General features: G+C 56.0%; 1 protein-coding gene across 1 annotated transcript in view; it reads right to left on the bottom strand.

Annotated features, from left to right (window-relative positions):
- Positions 1–2,059: 2,059 nt before the first annotated feature.
- SLC7A5 (solute carrier family 7 member 5) overlaps positions 2,060–21,973 on the bottom strand; it is a 44,244-nt gene continuing 24,330 nt past the window's right edge. The window contains exons 3-10 of the mRNA XM_019742706.3: positions 13,226–13,331; positions 12,520–12,564; positions 11,921–12,044; positions 10,811–10,914; positions 10,279–10,375; positions 8,684–8,833; positions 6,338–6,515; positions 2,060–5,207 (exon numbers count right to left, since the gene is read on the bottom strand). Of these exons, the coding sequence (XP_019598265.1) occupies positions 5,152–5,207; positions 6,338–6,515; positions 8,684–8,833; positions 10,279–10,375; positions 10,811–10,914; positions 11,921–12,044; positions 12,520–12,564; positions 13,226–13,331 (860 nt within the window). The 3' untranslated portion in view covers positions 2,060–5,151. The remainder of the gene's footprint in view (positions 5,208–6,337; positions 6,516–8,683; positions 8,834–10,278; positions 10,376–10,810; positions 10,915–11,920; positions 12,045–12,519; positions 12,565–13,225; positions 13,332–21,973) is intronic.

Below are 21,973 nucleotides of genomic sequence, written 5' to 3'. Positions count from 1 at the left end.
TTGTTCCTTTTGAATCTTGAATCAGGTGGATGATTCACCCATTCGCAAAACCATACTTTTTAAATTAGCTTTTAGAAATCAGCAGGCTTTCTGCGATGCTGGCTCTGGTCTGTCATTTGATCTAGGCAGCTGGAAATTCACTGTGCCGTGCACGTAAAATTTACGAACTTTTCTACATGGGGGTCTAGAGTCCTAGGGACATCCCCAAGTTTCTGAGCTCTACCCCTTGGCCCAGATGTGACACACCCCCATTCCCACAGCCTGCCCAAACCCCTCGCTCTTGTGGTGGTTCTGGCTAATTCCACGGGCAAGCGTAGTTTTGCAATGTCAGAGTTCCCTGTCCCGCTGCTGATGGCCTGACCCCACCAACCCCTCTTCACCAGCTCCATATATGTCCATGGTGAGATTGGTGGGCCTGACAGAATTTTCTAAGAATTTGGGAATCACAGACAGAGGTCTCCTCCTGTAGCAGCCAGCAGCCTCCTCCCTTCCCTTTCTCATCCAAACATACATTCCTCTCCATGCAGAGCGATCGAGTAATTGTAGGTTGTTGCTTGAATGTGCCCCTGGCATCCCCTACCCGTGGACATTTCTCTCCCCACCCCCAATTCCTTCCTCTCATCTCTCTCATCCTCCCACCTTCTCTCTCTAAACCCCTCTTAAAGGAAGAGCCGGACCAGACAGCTCTGCTCTGACCACACATATGGGACCGTTGGTCCGAAAACTGTCCTTTCAAGGGTCCAGACTGTTTTCCATCAACAACAGTGGAAGGAGAGCTCCTCCCCAAGCTGGGGGAAGGGCCAGCTGCTGGGTGCAGCCAGGGCCACAGAAGGGTTACAATGAGGTTTTCAATCTTGCACGCCTTTCATTGTTTTCCACCTGCTTCCATGCAAACGGAAGTAGGATTTTAATGTACTGGATGCATTGTGATCTGTGCGTCATACAGAGCTGCCCCTGGGCTTCTTGGAATTCTAGCAGAAAGTGGATGCTTAGGTAGCCTAGGCAGGAATGAGAACCATTGTGGGCACCTGAGCCGCTGGGGGTGTGGGTGCAGCCAAGTCTGGCAAGCTCCTCTCAGGCCCACACAGGCAGCCCCCTGCCCACTCCAGCTCTGCAATCCCACCTCCCTCCTGTTAACTCCACACCCCCATCCAGCCTGCTGGGAGGGGGATTCCTTCGTGTGCTCATTTGGTGACCTGTGAACCCAGTGTTCTCACAAGTGGCAGCAACACTGGGACCTGGCACTCGGGGGGGGGGGGGGGCTTTCAGCACACTGCGGGTGGTTCTAGGTGGCATTCCCTGCCCCAACCCCGTCTGGCAGCCCCACTGCCTGCTGGAGGGAGTGGGAACCCCCTTAGTGGGTACCCAAAGCCTCCAGTGCTAGCCTTTGCACCCAAGGCCTTGACCTGGGCTCATTTGATAGCTTCTCTGGACGGTCTTCCCACCTCGTCGTGGTTCAGGCTGAGGCCACCCTGCAATGCCCTTCCCATCCTGGCACACCCACGTCCTGCCTGTCCTCAAGGACCTGTTCAAACATCAATGCTTGGAAAGCAGTTTGCCTGAATTGAGTGAGAGCTGTCCATGGAAGAGCTGGCATGACTCTTGGCCCTATCGACCCCGAGACCAGAGACTCAAGGATGCCGTGGAAATGAGTAAATTGGTTTGCTCCTTCCCTCATGGCCCCAAGCTCGCATGTGTCTCCTTCCTGACCTCCTGGGACTGGTCCTGGCAGCAACCAGTCAGATGAAGTCCTGTGGCCAAGCTCTTCCCACCTCAGGTCCTGGAACCTTCTCTCCATACTTCTTGGTCTTCACTTCAATGTCCCTCCCAAGAGGTAGACTGAATTCTCACTCAGCCCCCTTGCCTCCCTCCCCACCTTCAGCACCATCATCAGTGGCTATGGCCACCTTGTCTGTCCTCCAGGAGGCTGTCAGTGAGTGAATGAATGAATGAATGAATGAGGTAGGCCAAGAGGCACACGATCAACCCCCTCCAGGGGACGCACCCCCAAGAACATTCCTACTCCCAGAATTTGGTGCTGAAGAAAAGAACACAGAAGGCCACCAGCAGTACTTATAATTTTGATCGTTTTTCTTTAAAAACAACAACAAAAAACCCACAAAAAAACAGAATCCCCCCACCCCGAACCAGCCAAATGTAACAGATTAGTTATTAACAGGAGACGAGAAAGAGACATTGAAGCCACACACGTCATTACATGGCAGAGGTGTTTGGGCCAGGCTGATGACAGTGCCACAGTGGCAGCACTGACGTGCTGGGGACACCAACAGAGATGCAAGGACAGTGAAAACGCACTGGAGAAACCAGGCTGAACGGACCCCGCAAATAAATATAGTGCCAACAGCATCCTTTACATTATTAGTGAGACATTAGGACAAAATAGAATAGCAGAACCACGGAACAAATGCTTGCTGGTCATGCCAGGACTTGTTTAAAAAAAATTAGTCTCCATAAATGTGAACGCTCAGGACACTTGTCAGTAGAGTGATCAGAAAGAGTTAAGTCTGCCTCCCCAGATGCCAACACGGCAGGGCCCCAGGTAAACCCACTCAGCAGGCAGACCTGATTTGGCACCTCAGGACGCAGTCCTTGCCTTCTGGGGAGGGTCCCTAGACTGGGCTGGGTTGGGGGATATAGCTCCAAGAATCAGATTGGGCCCCCCAACCCACCTTCACAGCAGAGGTCCCAGCCCAAATGCTGGGGAACTGCCTTTGACCTCAGTGCCCCCTCCAGCCCCTGCTTGTGTGAAAGGGAACCCAGCCTACCTCTGCAGGGGTGACACTGCCCCAATTCCCCATGACGAACACTGTGGGTCCCCACACCTGTCTGCAGGCTGCTGAAGCAGGCTACCGTGTGGTGGCCACTGTGGTCTGGACAGGGTCACCTGGCTCCCTGTATCCCGAAAGGCTGTATCCATCCTCCCAGAGCCAGAGGTTTGACCCAGGACAGCAGCCAAAGTGCCCCCCGCCCTAGGGAGGAAGCTGACTGACATTCTGCTCAGATGATGCTGGTTTCCTGTGGAAAGGCAGTGCACCCTAGGCAGAATCCTGCCACCTATGCACAGGGCTGCGGTCACCATGAGGTGCACAGTCTCCTGGATGTGCACAAACCTAAAAGGCAGGTGATATTCTGGCTACTGGCCCCATTTGCAGATGAGAAAACTGAGGCCCAGGGCAGGGGTTCTGCCCAACACAGAAAGTCTACAATGAGGTCTTTTGACTTCCTTGGGAACTTTCTGCCGTTGGACATCGAGCTCCACCCCAGATGAGGGGAATATAGCCCAAGGAGGATGGAGTTCATTTGAGGCGACTTCTGTGGTGGTCTGTCCTCTCACATCAGGAGCCACCAGATGGCACGGGTCTCCTGACCCGTGGGTGGTGGCAAGCTGGACTGGCCATTGGCCATTGCTCAGCTCATGTGGCTGAACAATGAGGCCTGATGCCTGAGGGCTCAGCTCAATCTCCCCGAGGGAAGGTCAGTGGTCAGAGGCCAAGGCAGAGCCCCCAGCACCTACGATGGGGGCCTAGAGGAGGACGACCTGACCTTAGCTGAAGTTTCCCAGATTGGGTGCCTGCACATAGTAACAGTTCAGGAAAGCCAGTGGTGGCTGGACACATTAGCTGGGCCTCAGCTGCACCCTCAGGGAAAATACCACGGGAGCCACAAGGAAAAAAGCCTGCTAGCACAGGATCCCTGGAGGGGAGGGAAGGTGTGCTGAGCTAGAAGTCAGACTCCTGGAAAGTCAGGGCCTCCAGAACAGGTGCAGAGATGGAGTGGTGAAAAATGCTGGGCTCCGTCATCCTCCGGTTGGAATCAAGTCCAGCACAGGCCAGGAGCCAGAAGCCAGACCCAGACAGCATATTGGGGCTGCCATCCAGCCAGTGAGGCCACTTTTGTGGACCCTGGGAGGGGCTGCCTTACTGGAACTGGATGGGAAGCCCATTAGGGGTCACAGCATCTGCCTTCCTTGTTGTGCTTGTTTATGGAAGATTCCACGCCCAAGGCTTTGTCTGAGAGACGTGGAGTCAGTTCCCGAACTGGACGCAGCATGGGCCGGGAGGCAGCATCACCTGAGGGCCACACCTAGCGTGCTGCCCACTGCCCACCAGCAGGAGATGCCCGAATCCTCCTGCCTTTGTGCCTCTGCTCAGGCCGCAGTCCAGGGCAGGATGAACAAATTCAGAGGCCCCCTGGTGTCATGAATGACCGGAGTCTAGCCACAAACCAGCTTGGCACGTCCTGAAGGGAGCTCCAGGATCGACCAGCTGCCCGTGACCTCTGCTCTGAGCCCTGCTGGCTACAGACACCAGGCAAAGCAACTGGCTCTTTCTGTGGAGCTGGGGCTGATGTCAGAATCAGCCCAAGTCCTTTGTCTCCTACAAACTTCTCTGAAAGCAGCCATTTCAAAGATTTTCTCTCTCGTTTCTGGGTGTCAGGGAGGGATCTGCCTCAGGTCTTTAAGGCAGAGACATAAGCCCAGGGTTAGTTTTCCCAATGTCACTACATCTATACCAAAAACATAAGGAAGCCAAGCGTCTGTCAGTGCAAGTCCGCTGCCCACACCACGAGCTCAGTCTCGGTAGCTCGCTGGCAGCTTGAGTTTTCAGCTCTCAGAATCCCTCCTGCCGTGGGACGGTGCCGGAGCTGGTGCTGGGAGCCATACCCGATGACAGGACCTGATCTCTCCGTGGCTGCGGGCAGCATTAGGGAACAAGTGATTCTCCCCACCTGCCCTCCCCCACTTCTTTAAAAAATAATCATCTTCGTGGCATCGACTTGACCCAATATTTAAGTTAAAAAAAATAATACAAATGAAAAAAGGTGGGAAAGGAGAAGGGCCCGAGATGGCAAAAGTCTGTTGTTGGTCAGGAACCCCGGCCTCTTCCCATCTTCTCGGTTCAGCCCTCGCGCCTCACACTCATGAGGAGGTATTGATAAAAGTTCGTCTTCTGGGACTAAATTCGTACCAGTTTTTCACAGTGGCCCCGGCGCCTGACCTGGTGGGGGCACGGTGTGGGGCGCTCCGCTGAGCTGCCGTGGATGATGGACCGGAGTTGATTTTTAGGTGGGCGAGTTGTTTTAAAACGATCTTTGTGCGTTTTCTATCCGGCAGCTTCCCAGCTCTTCTCCCTATGTCTCCTGGGGGACCACCTGCATGAGCTTCTGGCAAAGGACTGTTGTGGAAACTGCAGGGGAGGGGAGAGCAGAGTTATTCGGGGGTCATGCGTTCACATGCCTGGGGGACACGGGGAGCCCGCACTGCCATGACTTCCAAGCTTGTCAGAGAAGCCAGAAACTTAGAATGTGATGTGAAGCCTCCCGATCTGAGCATTTGTGCACTGGGCCTGTGGACCTCCCCACTGGTGGGCACCAGCCTCACGCCTGGTTGGCATAAACACTTCCTGTCAGTGACTTTGTAAGTTACCCTGGGGGGAGGGGCCAAGGAACTCGGCAGGGGGCGGAGCATGCTGGCCCTACCCATCACCCTGTTTCAGAACCCAGGGATGGTCAGGAGCAACAGTGGGATGATGGGTCCCGAGGCTGAGGGACTGTGGGATGGGCCCTTCCTGAGGGTCCACGCCTGGGCCACCGCCTGTCAGAGAACCAGGGCCGGCAGCAAGGATGACAGCCGGCCACGCTGCAGAGGGGGTGGAGCAGGCAGGCAGGTGTGAGGCTCAGACGAACACTGTCGGGGGTGATTTCAGGACAGAGGGTTCTGCTTTAGAGCCTGGGTGTGCTCTTCAGGATGATTAATAGGGAGCCTAGTCTGGGTTGGAGGCAAAGCTCCACTGAAACGACCGGGCAGGTGCGGATTAGAATTCGGGGATGGCCATCTGGGGATTTTATAAGCTGTCCATGGTGATTGGGACACAGTCTTGCAAACATCAATGACTTTCCCAGGAGTTGGTCACATTAACAGTGGCCTCAGTAGAGGCTCCTAAACTTGGCTTGTCAGTTGGCCCTGTGATCACAGTGCAGAGATTCTATTTTCTCCTTCTCTGCCTTTCTAGGTCAGCCTCTGCGTTTCAGCTGGCGACAGGCAGTGGGATTTCGTTACTTGGCAAAAGCAGCCTGGTTTTCTGGAATCCCTTGTTCTGAGATTAGCTGGTGCCAGGCTGAGCGTCTTATCCCTGAAATACATGGGCCAGACGTCACTGCCTAGTGCCGGAACCCTTGTTCGGCGCCATGAACACCCCTGGCCACTCCTGGCTGTGGGATTAGATGAGACAGCAGACAGCCTGGGTGAGATGCTGGTGGACCCTGGGCAGCGATGGAGAGGGGCGCCAGGGCCGGGCTGCACTGGGGAGATACTCACAGATTCCCTGGAGCAGCCACTTGGGCTTGTTTTTCCAAGAGACCCCAAGGAAGTAGACCGGCAGGCCACTGAGAATGATGCCAAAGCCAATGCCACACTCCACAGGGGTCTTCCAGAAGGAGACGGCGATCAGGAACAGGCAGGCCAGGATGAAGAACACAGGAAGTATCAGGTTCACCTGGGGACAGAGGGTGGAGCGATGGGCACTGGCTCAGAGCAGCTGCCGAGCAGTCGACATCGCTCGCTCCCTTCCCGCACCTCCCACATCCTGTCACACGTCCTGTCCCTCTAAAAGTGCTGTGTCCTACCACCCTCCAGCCCTCGCTGGAACCATCCTCCCCCTCCGGCCCATCCAGCCTCTCCCATGGGACCCCCAAAGCATACCCTGCATCCCTGGCTCTGAGCCTATTTCTCTCAGCTGGTCTACGATGGCTCTGGACTCCCAGGGCCATCACATGTGCCCATCCATCTCTTCTAGCATTTACCAGGGTCTGACCTATGCTGGTCCTCTGTGAGTCAGCCTCCTTCAAGGCTGGGGTCTCTGGAAAACTGAGACCTTCCCCTTTTCTTACTTTCACTCAGCACTTGGTGCCTGACAGTAATTAACCAAAGCACAGACGGTGCCGAGGGGTGAACACAAACAACCAGGTTGGAACCTCAAGGCGTCCCAAGGTCAGAGCAGGTCAAACTTGCTGGTTCCCACATCACAGGGCAGAAGCCCTGGCCCAGCACCCCCCGAGGTCACCCAAGGTGGTGGTGCTTCTGGGAAGACCTCCACCACCCACTAATAAGTGAGGGGCACCTGCCTTCTCAGAGAGCCTTTGTGGGCAGGCTGACCACAGTCTGCACAGCCACGGGCAGACAGTCTGCACACTCACCCACAGAGTTCAAGGCAGACCAGCCACAGAGGTGCCACCAGCCCATCCCAGTCTGGTTCCAGGGATCTTGTCCTACTTCTGTATCTACCAGGCTTGGTGCCAGGAGGGTTGTCTACACACAGACTGGGCCATCTGTCCACACACTGGCAAGAGGCCCCGGGAGATGAAGGGCAAGCTAGGAGCCCACCCGGTCAGTCCAGACTGCATGCCCCTCCCCAGCCCCGGTTAACAGTGGGACAGAGCCTACCACGTGCCTAGAACGGCAGGGGACAGAGCCCACCGCAAGCAGGGAGCAAGGTGGTCCAGGGCACTAAGGTTGACCTGGTACCCCAGGAGAACCTCTCCAAGGCAGGGAGCTGGGCCCTGCTGGGTGAAGGAGATGGGGAGGAAGCCAGCTGGCAGATGGGTGCCAGCTATGACAGCCAAATGCCACTGAGGACTGGACAAGGGACAGGAGCTGCGAGCCAGTGTCCACCACGAACCATGAGTGAGTCTCACTCCCCTGACATGAGTCGTAGCTGACGTGCTCACTGGGCTGTTCCAGCAGGAGCATGGCCTTCCTTGCCCCTCCGCCCCCTTTCAGAGAAACAAGGTCACCTTGGGCAGCTAGCTCCTGATACTGAGTTAATGAAGAGAGGAGCATCTACCTTAGGCCAGACTCAGCTGGCACCTCAGCTTTCTCCTGGGAAGGCTGAGGCCGGGGCAGGTGTAGCGGGCAGTCTAGTACCAAAACACCTCTGTTCAATGAGGGAGAGCCAGTCCTGGCAGTGCCCATGCCCTACGGGCTCCGACGTCACCTCCCGCTCACCCGTCACAGTCTTCCCCTCCTGCCCCAGGTAGCATCCCCTGGACCCTCCCCAGAGAGCACATGCCCCCTCACCTCTGCCCATGTGCCACCTACTCGTGACCACCCAGCCATCCTGTTCAGCGGCCCCCAGGCCACTCAGGCCCCTCACGTTGCCTGCCTGCCCACCCCCACAGCGCTCATCACCCCTCCACCACGCGCTGCAGGTTTCTTATTCGTCGTTTCTCCCTCTTGCTAGAATATAAGCTCTAAGAAGGCAGGGATTTGGGGGAGTCTATTTTGTCTTTTGATGAGCCCCAGCATGTGACGTCACACGCTAGGCAGGCAACCGAGAAGTTCCCAAGTATCAGTCGTCAACTGAATTAATTACCCTCCAGATAGGATTTGGAAGCACATTCACATGTTTATCTTGGTGGAGTCTCACCAGAACCCTCTGCAGGAAGCAGACTAACCCCTGGTTCAGAGGGAAGATGGCAACTGGGAGAGGGATGGTAGCTTGCCCAGGCACATGCCGGAAAGGGCAGAACAAAGAAGCTGTGCGGCACAGGCTCCCAACCCAGGACCCCCAGGGACACTCCGATTCCAGCACATGACCCACTGAGCCCCCAAACAGTCCTGGGTGTGTGTCTGGCCTGCGCTGCCTGCGAACGGCTGGGCCCTCACCTTGATGGGCCGCTCCAGCTCGGGCCTCTTGTAGCGGAGCCACAGCATCCCCATGATGGCCAGGGCCACACAGAGCCAGTTGAAAAAGCTGAAGAAGTTGATGACGGAGAAAATATCACTGGAGAAGGCATACAGCAGGGTCATGATGCACTGCAAGCAGAGAGATGGGACGGTGTAAGGACTTGCAGGGCCCATTAGAGCCGGGAGCAGGATGGCCACAGACCACAGAGGCCACCTCGACGCTGGGACATCTGCTGGGTGGGCTGGCTGCACTTGTGCACTCTTACTTTAAAGGAAGGTCTAGTCTATGCAACACCTGAGTTCTCAGGAAGCAAAGGCCCCAGTGAGAGCGGGAAGGGAGCAAAAGCCTAAACCCAACACTCACTGCAGCATTACTTGTAAGAGCAATGACAGGGAACCAACCTAAGTACCCACCATGGGGCTTATTTAAGTCAGCCACGGACACCCAGGCCACTGGATACCACATATATGAGCCACGTACATTCAGATCACTGAATGCCAACCACATAGCAATTTTCAAACGGAGATTGAACTCAGTGTGGTTTTAAACATGTCCCAGTATCATTTGGTATTTCTCCTTTCAAGAGGTGCAGCCCAGCCCTCTCTCCTTGAGTTGGGCTGTACTTACTGACTCATTCCTGACAAACAGTGAGACAGAAGTGGCAAGGGTGATTCCTGAGGCTAGGTCATAAAAACAGGATGGCTTTCTCCTTGCTGTTCCTCTGGGGAGCAGCCAGACGCGGTGTTGTGAGGATGCTCACACAGCCCTGTGGACAAGCCCAAGTTCTGAGGAACTGAGGCCTCCTGCCCACATCCATAGGAGGAGCCATCCTGGAAGTGGCTCCTCCAGTCCCGGCCGAGCCTTCAGATGAGATGGCAGCCCCACCAGCCATCTTGTTATCACCTCACAAGAGACCCTGAACCAGGGCCAGGGAACTAAGCTGTCCTGAGTTCCTGACTCACAGAAACTGAGCCAATAAACGCTTTCCATTTAGGCCACTTAGTTTTGGGTGATTCATTACATAACAATAGAGAATAAAATCACGTGTACTGGCATGGAAAGAGGTAAGACAAGTTGAATAAAAATGCACACAATGTGATCTCACTAAAAAGACATACACTCTGCACATGCATTGCACACCTGTAAACACACCACAGAGCTCCACCTATAAACCGTCACACCTATAAAGCTCCCTCACAGAGCTTCTGCTTCACATGTACCAGACTGTTCGAAGTTTTGTGGGGTTTTTTTTGTTACTGTGTATTATTTTTGGAATTAAAAACTTAAAAAAAAAAAAAATCCAGTGCCCTTTGGTGTTCAGTAAAGCATGCAACGAAGGGCACAACACGAGGAAACACTTTGTTAACTTATCTGCATCTCGGTCTCCGCCTCGGTCTGCTGCCCAGGTGACAGCAGGTAAAGCTGGGACGGTGTCATGCAGATGAACCCTGTCGTCTCCCCCCACTCCCAGGCCTCCTGCTGGGGAGCCCCACAGATGGCCCCGGGGGACATCCCAGGCCTCCAATGGAGGACCCCCAGCAAAGAAGGGCACTGGATGGTGCTACTGGCTTACCGTGAACACAAGGGAGGGCATGGGTGTCAGGAGCTGCGGGTGGATCATGGAGAGGACAGAGGGCAGGTGGCCCTCCCTGGACCCCACAAAGAACAGCCTGTGGATACAAGAGCGAGCAGGCCATCAGCTTCATCCCCGAGCAACCCAGGCAGGGTGGCGAGTGAGAGGGCCTGTGCTGAGGACGCGGCTCCCTACGTCCTGGTGTCCCTGACTGACTGACTCAGCTGGCAAGGGGGAAAATTCAGGGGGCTTGCTCCCCCCACCCCTGGCTAGGGTCACAATGACCTCCTGAAAGAATCTGGAAGGACGCAGCAGCTGTGTTGCTTCTGAGCAGGGGAGAGTTCACGGCTCCTTTATTCCTGTATTACTTCAACATGCTGACAGCTATGTAGTCCTCAGTGTAACAACAGAGCTTGGAAAGCTCACGTTTAAAAGCGGGGTGTGGCGCTGCCCCCACGGCTCAGCCCCCTCCTGGTCCTGCCCCAGCTCCTGCAGAGCCCGAGTGCGGGAGGGCGGTTCTGGGTGGGCTCACCTGGAGGACGTGAAGAGGGACCCGTTGACGGAGCCGAAGCAGGACAGGCCCACGAAGACGGGGATGATCCAGGACATGACGCCCAGATGGTAGTTCCCAAAGTCCTAGTCAGATGCCGAGCGTGAGTCCCCGTGCCCCACGATGCCCAACCTGCAGCCGCAACTTCTCCACCTGGACAGTGTGTGTCCTCACGGCCCAGCCTGGCCCACCTGTCTGCATAGCCTCCCGCACACTCCTCACAAGGCTTCTGCTCATGAGTGACCCCTCAGGGTCTGGATTTGGGGGAAGGCGGGCCCCGGGACAGAGCCTTCTCTAGAACAGCACCCGCGCCTCACACCCCATCCCCACACGCTGGCATTACACCAGGATGACCAGGGGCCCGGTCTTTCTCCCATGTACATGTCTGTTCCGTGAGGGAATACTGCTCTGTCTCTGGCTGGGTCCCCAGCACCTGACCCAGGGTAGGGCTCAGTGAGTATTTACTCAGAAAGCAGAACAGGTGGCTGCCGACCCTCACCTACTGAAGCTGCTGGTGAGGATACTGTGGGAAGTGAGCCTATGGGATCCCCGCAGGGCGTTCCAAAGCCTGCTGGTTCTATTTGGGGCCCCACTCTACTTGGCTGAAAAGGCTCTCAGCCGGCTGCCACTGTGGGGCCTGGGGACGCTGCTCTCCCTCCTCTGAACCCCGTGTGCAGAAGCCTCAGGATGCACATAGACAGCAGGTAGGGGCTAGCTTCCCAGTCCTATAACCCCGTACTCGGGGCTGCAGACCTCAAGGCCTTCCACGTCACCGCAATAGACTCAACCCCTGTACTCAGCTTTAAAAACAACTGACGCCACCACAGACATGCTGACTTAACGCTGGCCCAGGGTATGGCCTGAGCATTAGCACTTTTAAAGCCCACGGCTGATTCTCTCACACAAGCAAGGGCTGAGAACCTGTGCCCTACACTTTCCGGCAGGCTTGGCAGAGCACAGCTCAACCCCTCTGAGCAAAAGCGCGGTTTGCAGATGAGGAGCCTGGTCTGCTCCACAACATGGGCTCAGAGGCAGCGGGGCCGGCCTCGGCCTCTCAGTGACCTGGGCGGATGCTGGCAGGTAGTGTCTTACCACGGCCACGGCCTCCGACGTCAGCATCTGCTCGGGGGACAATGTGGTGAAGTAGGCCAGGTTTGTCAGCACATATACCAGGGTGACGATGGGGAGGGAGATGATGATGGCCAGGGGCAGGTTTCTGGAAGGAATGAGAGGTCACATCATCAAAGTGCGGTCCCGGACAGTACCAGCCCTGATGGCTTTCCCACACATTGGGCCTGGTCCTGAATCTCACTGTGTGGGGAAGGTGGGAAGTGGCGAGACTGTCACTAGCATTGGTCACCAGCTGGAAGCTGGCACCTGGGGCTGGGCAGCTGTGTGAACTTGGCTAGTGACTCGACCCCACCGGCCTCAGCTCCCAATCTGTGAAATGGGTACTCCTGCTCATTCTGAGGGGGAATCTTGTTCAAGGTACCATGAGGCTGACTGGAGGCCAAAAACCAACGCCCCTCCACCCAAGCGTGATCCTAACCCCAAAGCCCTTCCGGAAAGACCCTGTGATGCTTTTGTCTGAGGCTGGGCTGGGCCCATGGCTGGGTTCTTAGGCAGAACCAGGCCTTTTCCTTCTTTCATAGTAAAATAACGAAAAGAAATATCTCTGTTCACACATGTACCTGTAAGGGTTGATCATCTCCTCTGTGACAAAATTCAAGTAATTCCTAAAATTTAGAGAGCAGTTTAATTATACATTCGTCTCAAAGTCATTAGGGGAAAAAAGCAGATTCTATGGGGAGCTCCTGCTGGCTGCTTTGGGCCCATGGAGAGGAGACCCCTCACCCACCACTGGGGCCCCGCTAGGTGTGCAGCTAGAGGTGAGGGCACAGTCCTGCTCCCTTGGGAAAACTATGCCAACAGGGCTGCCCCCTTGATCCGCCCTGTCCTCTCCCAGAAGTGCCTTCTAGCACCTTCCCCACCCACCTACCCACCATGCGTCGGCCTCAGAGAGGTGCCAGTAGGGGACCCAAGGGGACAGAAAGTACAGGAGAACTGCAGGCAGGCATTCTGCTCCTGGTGGAGAGAGGCAGGGAACCACCAGGCCCAACCTTTTGAGCCTAAATGTTTCACACCCGTTAGCCAAGGTTTACCTACAGGGTCGCCTTCTCAGGGGCCAAGACACAGCAGAGAAAAGCACCAAGGGCTGCTATGGCATCCTTTCTGTGCTTTTTCTTTTGGATGTGTGAGGCTCGGAGCAGCCCTAAAAGGATTTCCTGTCACTGTCTAAAACTGCCCATGGGTGGCCGAGAGATGTGGGTTTCTGGACACCTCTGGGCCTGGCCTATGTGTCCCAAGGCCCAGGGTACTGGACATTCTGGAACTTACCAACCCCCATAGGCAAAGAGACCACTGTACAATGCCAACACAATGTTCCCCACGTCCAGCTTGGTGCCTTCAAATGAGAACTTGGGATCCAGATTGGTCACGTCACCTGGCAAAGGCCAAACAGACAGAAAAGAATGTTGGGTTAGAGAGCGCTGCACAGAGGTCACATCATTGTTCTGGAATGTTCCTGGAGCAAAATACAGTAGCAAGCAAAAATGCTGGGGTGAAGTCTTCCCACTGCAACAAATTAAACGCACCTGATAAACCACTGACACTTACATTCCCCAGACTTAACCCGGGGCTGGGAACTCAGGCAAGGTATGATTGTGCCATGACCTGGTGGAATATAGCCTCCAAGGGGTCCCTGGTCCACCTGAGAGGGGACGGCTGATCTGCGGACCATTCTGTTGGCCATTTTGAGTGCCAGCTGCATGTGAGACCCTGCAATGTGAGCCTCAGATCAGGGGGCCTGGGTATGAGCTTCACGCCAGCACTCAGTGCCTGGAGAATTGAAAGCTGCTAAACCTTAACTAGGCGGCTTGCGTGTGCGATGGGTCTCTGAATGCTGTCTCCTCAAGGCTGCTGTGAGCACGAAAGGACCTGAAAATGGCACACCTATCCCTGGAACACAGCAGTGCCTGAGACACTGAGCTGAATGAGAGGACAGTGTGGGCGGATGGGGCCATGACTCTAGGAAACTCCCTTACCTGGGGCCGGTGCAATGTGACTGCCTTCTGGACAGGTGTCCCTGGCGGGAGATCTCAGCCTTGATCCTTAATCTAGATGGGACAATGCACTGGGGGATAGGGGTGGGGTCTGGACAGCTCATTCTACTTCTCTGATGACCAGTTCTACCTGCAATGGGCAGGACCCAACATTCACTGACACTGTAGTGTCTGTTTTGGAGTCTGTGGGCAGACAAGCCCGTCTGATCTGTGTCATGGCTCAGTGAGGTCCACATGTAAGTGTTCTGAAGCTGCCCTAACAGATAACCATAGACTGGGGGCTCAGACAAGAGGTTTATTCTCTTCTAGTTCTGGAGGCCCAAAGTCTGAAATCCAGGTGTCACAGGGCCGTGCTCCCTCCAGTCTCTAGGAGAGGATCCTTCCTGCCTCTTCCAGCTCCGGGGGCTGCAGGTGTCCTTGGCTTATGGCTGCATCACTCTAATCTCTGCCTCCTTCCCCACATGGCCTCCCTGTAGCGCCTCTTCTGGCTTTTACAAGGATGCCCGTTGGATTTAGGGCCCACCCTAATCCTTACTTTGATAACATCTGAGACCCTTTTTCCAAATAAGGGCACATTCACAGGTTTAGGTGGACACGTGTTTTGGGGTCCATGATTCGAACCCACGCAGTAGACCCTGTGAAATGTTGGCATCTCAGAAAGGTCCCTGGCTACCAGGACAGTTTCTGGCTCTTTCAGAGGCAGTTATATCATCTGTAAAATGGTCCAGGAACACTCAGGCCTGGAAAGACTTGCTCTGGGAGGAGGGGGCCAGCCCACCAGCCAGTGCCAACAGACACAGGCCCAGGGGTGCGTCAGCTGGCTCTCTGCTCCCCACTGATGAGGGTCACCTGGCCCTGGGTTTTTGGTTCCTGGCTCCCCTGGCTCCAGGGGTGGGTGTGGCACAGACAGGCACCTCACAGGTGATTGCTTTCAGAACAAAAGGCTCTAAACAGGAGCAAAGGCACCAACGGGAGGGAATGGAGGCTCCTGTTCACCTCCTGCCCATCTGACAGTTGAACTATTGGTCAGGTGTGAACTGTTTGTTTGGGGAGCATTTCTAAATGAATCTTGTGGCTCTGGATGCGAGGATCTATGCCCCCACCCTGCTGAAAAGCTGCTGCCAAGGTCCTACTGTGGCCCCAGGGCTGCTACACAGGTTAGTGTTATCTGTGGCCTGTGAGTCAGCAGGTCCCTAGGGGGACAGGCAGATGGAGGACCTGATGGGAGTCCATGCCTTCCATACATGGACTGTGACAGCCTCAGTTACCCTGGGAACAGGGCAGGGTGACGGTATGTGAGGAGGTTTGCACAGAGACATGTGAAAGGGAGGTTCCCATTACACCTATCATTTTACCTAATTGAAACCTGCACTTCAAAGGTAGCACCGAATTTCCTATGGTGCCACAGTGAGGGAGCAAGAGGCCCCAGCCCCCGTTTGTGGGTCTGGCTTATCCTGGACCCTAGATTCTGTCAGGGAGCTTATTTGTCCTAACCCTGCAGGAGTGCTTGGGCCTTTGATCTCCTGCCTGAGCTGAGGGATGGACAAGGAAGCCGCGAGCCCCCCCCCACCCCGCCCACGAGGCCATGGTCTTGTGACCAGAACAGGCTCCAGGGTAGTTGGCACCTCATCCCATGTGTACCCTGCACATGATGTCTCGGAGGCCCACACATCAAGGACTGCCTGGTCATAGGGTGGTCAGCAGGGCGGGTGGGGGCAGTGCTAAGAGCTGCCTCAGGACAGTGCCCTCTTCAACAGCATCTCAGAAGAGCCCCTCTGTGCTCCCACCTAGCTGCCCCCTGTGGAATGCTCTAGAATGTATATTCCTTTGCATCTGCTGAGCCCTGCCTGTCCCAGGGCCTTACCACATACTTCCGCTACGGGTAGGGGAGAGGAGCATCTATCCTAGTCAGGGAAACTGGGAGTCAAGCCACCTGCCCGGGGTGCGGGGCCCTGCTGGCATGCAGCCGGTCTGGGATCCTGAGGACAGCCCCTCTGAATGCCTGCTGGCTCTCACCTCTGGGTACTCTATGCAAGAGCGCGAGGCCATGCCACCCCAGGATGCTGCAGGGGCTCCTAGAGTCTGGAAGAGCTGCCCAGGACTGCTCCTGCCAGCCCAGATCTCCAACAGGTCATGTACCCACTCCCCACTGCCTCAGGGTGCTGCCAGGTCAGGTTCTCACAACCCCTCCTGCAACTTGAAAGACCTTTCATGATAAAGGTTCCTTACAAGTAATGCAGACTTGTCTTGAATTTGTAATTTTCACATTAATCTGCCCCATTTTCCTATCAGGATATATTTTTAGATCTCCTGTCTATTATTCAGATTGGATTTCTTTTCCCATATGCGGGGATACGGATTTCGGTGCAGTTGTGAAAACTAGTACCCAAGCAGGATCCTGAGTTAGTGACACGGTGTGTGTGCATACGTGCACACACGTAGGTTAGAGATACTGCTAAGCGGGGGATGGTTACTACTCTTGCAGAGGATACAATTCAAGGCTTGAAACATAGCCTGGGGCTTTCAGATAAGAGCCTGATGTTTTCAGGTCTGAGGCCTGGGTGGCTTCAAGGTTTTCATCAAGGAATTACCAGCCCAGAGTTCTGACATGTAAATCCAGTCATCTACCTGAGCCAGTCATGCTGGAGACAGAATTCCTGCCATGGAATGGTATTTCCTATGATTTACAGCTTGACTTTGCAGCCTCTGAAACCCCAGGTAAATACTAGCTGCTCTGACCAACACAGACTGAAACATCTCACTGTACCTAGGGCCTTGGCCAGGCCCCTCCGAACCAGCCCACCTAGGACAAGTGTGGCCGAGCCATCCTTCTGGGACCTCCCTGAGTTGCCCAGGTGAGGGCACTCCCAAAGTGCCTGGGGGAAAGCAGACATACAGGAGCACAGCTGACACACCTCCCACTTCTCTCTTGGCACAGCGTGCGGTGAGGTGAGGTGTGGTGGGGGAGTGCGGTAGAGGAAGGCCGGCAAAGCTCAGTCAAGGATTCAGCTGCTTTGGGCCCCAATCCACTCACACTGCCAGTTCCCCTGAGCGGTCCCCTTGCCCTGTCGCCTCACTGTTTCCATTCTCTCACAAGCACAGTGTGCCGCACTGAGGACCAGGAACAGAGAAAGCGATCTGAGAGTGACCTGCTTGAGAGCGGCCGGCACACACGTGCACGCGTGGCGGAGCTCCTGGGCTTGCTTGGCCTGTCTGTGCTGGATGCTGGCCCAATGTGGAGACCCACAGCTCCACTGGGCACCTGATCAAATGCTGGCTGAGTGTGCTACCCTCTCTCTTGATGGGTGCCAGGGAGCAGGCGCCCGGTCTGCGGGTTCTGCGCACCCCCACAGGACTGGCGGGCCTGAAGGAGCTCAGGGGTGACCGCTCACAGGCAGTGGTTCTACCTGCCCTCGTCTCCTGGCAGGGCTGGAGCCCTAACAGCAGGTGGGCGATAGGAGGGTTGGAGAGTTAGTGGGAGGACGCCGGCCCATTTCTAGGGCAGCAAAAAGCAAGTGAGGCAGCCACAGCTCCATTTAATGTGTATCAGCCGCTGCTCCACGCCCAGCTGCTCCACGCCCATGGAGGTGAGAAAGAAAACAGGGTATTTTCCCAGGAGGAGGGCAGACTCTGGACTCCACACAGGCTTCTCAACCCCCTACCAACCCCCGCAGCCAGGGCACATGCAGTGACGTCTGGAGAGAGTAGGGGTTGTCACACTGCGGTGGGGGTCCTCTAGGGGAAGGCCAGGTGTGCCACTCGACATCCTGCAATGCACAGGGTGGCCCCATCGCAGATGGTCCCAGAAGGCAACAGTGCCAGGTTGAGACCCCACTCTAGACAGCAGGCGACAGATCCACTAACTGTTCCCGGCCCTCTCTCACACGGAGTCCAAACCGGGGCACAATCCTTGTTCCAACATAGAGGTCCAGGCACAGGCAGACACGGATGAATGACTACAGTTCCCCACACTTGGGCTCTAGCCTGGTGGGGTCCCCGTCTACCAGAAAGGCAGGCAAGAAAGTGACCATGACTGAACGAGAGCAGTGTAGGACCTCCCACAGGGACCAGGGGCGTGTGGGAACCCTGGGATCCCACAATATGACGCTAATGGCTCCTGCCACCACCCCTTCTCTGGGGCTTTTCTGCAACCTCAAAGCCAGTGCTGATTTGCGTTCCACCTGGGTGCAGCCTTGGGCAAGCCCAACCCCAAAGCCCCTACACTTTCAGTCTGCCTTCCTTGCCCTAAAATGCAGCCACAAGCAGCACCTCCCGGGCGGGTTGTCAGGAATGAGAAAGCTAAGACACAACTGGACCCTTCGGCAAGTGGCAGTATCATAGACAGCCTTGGGAGCCAGGCAGTGACTGCTTCCTGCCCACTGGGATCCTCTTGAGAAGCAGAATAATTAGGATGGGAGCTTTCAAAAGGTCCCGGGGCCTTAGATTTCAGGGAAAATCAGCCCAAATTCCTGTGTCATGCCGACACAGTCATGGGAACCATCGACCCAGGGCAGGGTACTCCCAGCCGCAGGGAAGCCTCCTTGCCAACAGAAGAAGCCTGGGAGGGTGCCCAGGGGCCACATGCATATAGGGACAGGACCAACATCAGTCCTTCTTCCCACATGGGGGGATGTACCCGCCCTCTGGCTCCCCATGGTCCCTGCGTCCCCTGAGACCTCACCCTCTGTCCTGCCCCTGCGTCGGGGAAGACCTGGTCAAATGCTCAGCGGCGCTTTGCCTCGGCCCAGGGCCTGGGAAGCCACACACAGCCTGTCAACTTCCCCAATCTGGAGATGGCTGTCAGTGGGAGGCAACTAGAGAACATTTCAGAGCCTCAGCCAACCCATGGGCACCCCTCCCAGCACGGGGACTCAGGATGCTGACTGAGAAAGTCATCCCCAAACTAGGGGAGCGTCCACCCCTGGAACCTTCAGCCTTCCGTTCCCCTCTACCCTCTGGGGTTTCATGCGATGGCCATTTACATCATGGAGCACATTGAACAAGGTCTCCCAGAATTCATGTCCACGTGGAATCTCAGATGGTGACCTGATTTTGGAAAAGGCTTTTTGTAGATGTTATTAAGGTAAGGAACTCGAGATGAGATCGTGGCTCAGGGAGGACTCTAAATCCCACGAAAGTGCCATTAAAAAGACACAGAAAAAGAGAGACAGAGACACAGGGAGAGGCCACGTGAGGACAGAGGCAGAGACGAGTGATGATGCCACAAGCCAAGGAACCACCAGAAGCTGGAAGACACAAAGGATCCTCCTCTACAGGTTTCAGGGGGCAAGGGTCCTGATCTCAAACTTCTGGCCTCTGGAGCTGTGAAAGGATAAATGTTGTTTTAAGACCCCCAGTCTGCGTCCTTTACTATGGCAGCCCCAGCCACTCTCTGCAAACAAGAGACCAACCGGGCCTTGTTCCATTTGGGTCAGACCTCCCTGGTTTCCATCCTCACAGACATGGAGGGGACATGGGACAGCCAAGGCTTTGGATCCAGCTTCATAATCACAAGCTGATCGAGCAGCTGTTGGGCCTCGGGATCACGCTCTGCAAAGTGGGCTGACCACGCCAGGGGGCCCCCATCTGGTTAGTCAGCTCTGTGTGCCACAGAGGGCTCAGAGAGAAAGAACAGACCAGGCACCCTGGGGCGGGGGGGCGGGGTGCATCCCATGGCTGGCTCACTGGGGCTCCCACTTTCCCATCTGTGTCCCCATCCTGGGCTGAGTGCCTGGGTGCAGTGCCTGCTCTGCTCTGGCCCTGCCTGATATCTGGGGACGGTGCTGTGGCAGGAATCTGGGTTTGGGGGAGGCTGAGGGAAGGACAGTGCTCATTCACCATGGCCACCGTCTGTCCATCGTGTCGTCTTTTAAACTCCTGGCAGAGCTGGTCCCTTAGCCTCACGATCAGCTTCAAGCCTCAAATCCGTTGGAAAGGACCCTTCCCCCTGCACAGGCTGCAAGAGACCCCTGAGAAATAATCATGCCAGCACAGGGCTTTGTGGCTGCACCCCCATTCGTGCTGCAGCTCTGGCCCCCACAGCTCTGTTGGTCAGCTGTAGGGCACGGTGAGCCAAGGGGGGCAGTGGGAAAGAGCCCAACTTCTGGGCCTTTGATTTCATCCCTCAGGGTGGCACACAGAGCATGTGACTGCAAATCTGTTATGCTTCTGGAAGCTGAATTAGCATGGAGCCGGGCAGGCCCGATGGAAGGACTCAATTAAAAACTGTCAAAGACCACCCACGGGAAAAGCAACCAACCCTCCCTCGATCATGGGATCCTGGCCACAAGTGCTTCCACGGCAGCTGAGGAGCTCCCATGTCTGCTGCGTGACTGCCACATGCACATTTGGGAGGAGCAGACCGGCCCTTGGCGGGAAGGGACCTGCGGCCCCCTCTCTGTCTCCTGGGGCGTGGGTGACTGACTGGTGCAGAGAACCGAATCCCAGCCCTGTGCCCCACCCCCCAGGGTACAGCATCCTGCAGTCCCGGCCTGATGCTGGTCCCCTGAGACGGGCTGTCACAGGCACCCTAAACTCTGTACTAAGGGGAAGCCTGGGCCTGGGAGTGCTTGATATGCCAATCCCTTCCCTGCAAGGGAGGACAGTCCATTTGACAAGCTGCTGAGGTGCCTGGCAACATTTCATGACAGCCAGAGATGGCCCCAGCAGTCCTGGGGCTGCGGTTGCTAGTGTTGCCATTTCACAGACCGAGTCTCCAGGAGGCAAAGGGACCTGCCCAAGGAGAGCCGTCCTCAAGACCCAGACACCTCTCAGGATGAGTGATTCCTCCCTGCCCCTGCCTGGCCTTTCAGGCTGCCTGGCCTGTTTGCATGGGCCTTTCCCAGGAAGCCCAGCACTGTGTCCTCGGGGCTTCCCCCGAGCGAGCTCACGTCCCCACACACAGTGCCCACCATCACAAGCCTTGTGGGGTCACTGATACTGCTATATGGGGCCACATAGGCCACTGCTTCTCTAAGTCCTGGGAGCCCATTAACCTAAGAACCAAATGCAAACTCTAAAGTGATTCAGACCAGTCTCTAGCCCTGTGAGCACAGTCAATCACAGGCTTGCCTGGGCCTTCCCCACTGCAAGGCTGCTCCTTCTGGCTGGGGGCATCTCCCACGCTTCCTCGATTCTCCCATCCCCCCAGTCCTTTAGGACAATGATGGACACAGGGGACCGTCAACGCGGAGTCTACATGCCTCTGCTCCCAGTGCTAACCACACCAGATCTCCTGGCACTTGGGGACAACATCCCAGCGGCTGGGCAAGCCACAGAGGCTGCGGGCCCAAGGGGCTGGGGCCTGGGCCTTGGTGGAGGGGACGTCTTCTCCCACGACCTCCGAGTGGAGGGCATCCTGCTCAGATGCAACGTGGAAGGGGAAGAAAGCGATTTTGTGGGAACTTTATCTGCACAACTATGCAATCCACTCTGCAACTGCTCAAGGAGACACAAGTTGTCCTCCCAGTGGATGTCGCAGCCCAAGCAAAACCACAGGGGCCGAGTCCCTCCTCCAGGAAGGACCTGGGCATAAAGGACAAGCCTTCCGCACCTCATGCCCACCCTCTGGCCCTGAAAACACTGCTCAGCTTTGGGAACGGCCTGACTTTGGGGCTGTGGACCCTGCAGGGTGTCACAGGTAAGAGGCCAACACAAAAAGAACAAGCAGGTGGAGGCAGCTGGCAGGATCGTCCTGAGCTGCAAAGTGCCCTCTGCCTACCATTTCGTCCTGCTTCTCTCTGTGGCTTCCCCCAGCCCAGCTGCCCCATCCACACTTTCTGCGATGTCTACTTCAGCCCCCCAGATCTGAAATGCCCACCTGAGCTCAGTCTCCCCTCTGAAAAGGCTGGGAGGGAATCCAGACACCTTGGATGCCACCCACCTGGCCCGCGTGACCCTCTCCTGGGTGACCCCCTACCCCCAGCCACAGGGGCAGCCTGAGCTCCTCCCACACCCAAGATCTCAGCCCCCGAGCCCTGCAGAGCAGTCCCTTTGTCACCCTGAACTGTGCCTTCATCCAGCC

Source organism: Rhinolophus sinicus, chromosome 8 (assembly GCF_057876585.1).
Source record: "Rhinolophus sinicus isolate RSI-liver-muscle chromosome 8, RSI-T2T, whole genome shotgun sequence".
Taxonomy (NCBI): Eukaryota; Metazoa; Chordata; class Mammalia; order Chiroptera; family Rhinolophidae; genus Rhinolophus; species Rhinolophus sinicus.
Note: the sequence above shows the minus strand (reverse complement) of the source record. Positions and strands in the feature narration are given on the sequence as shown.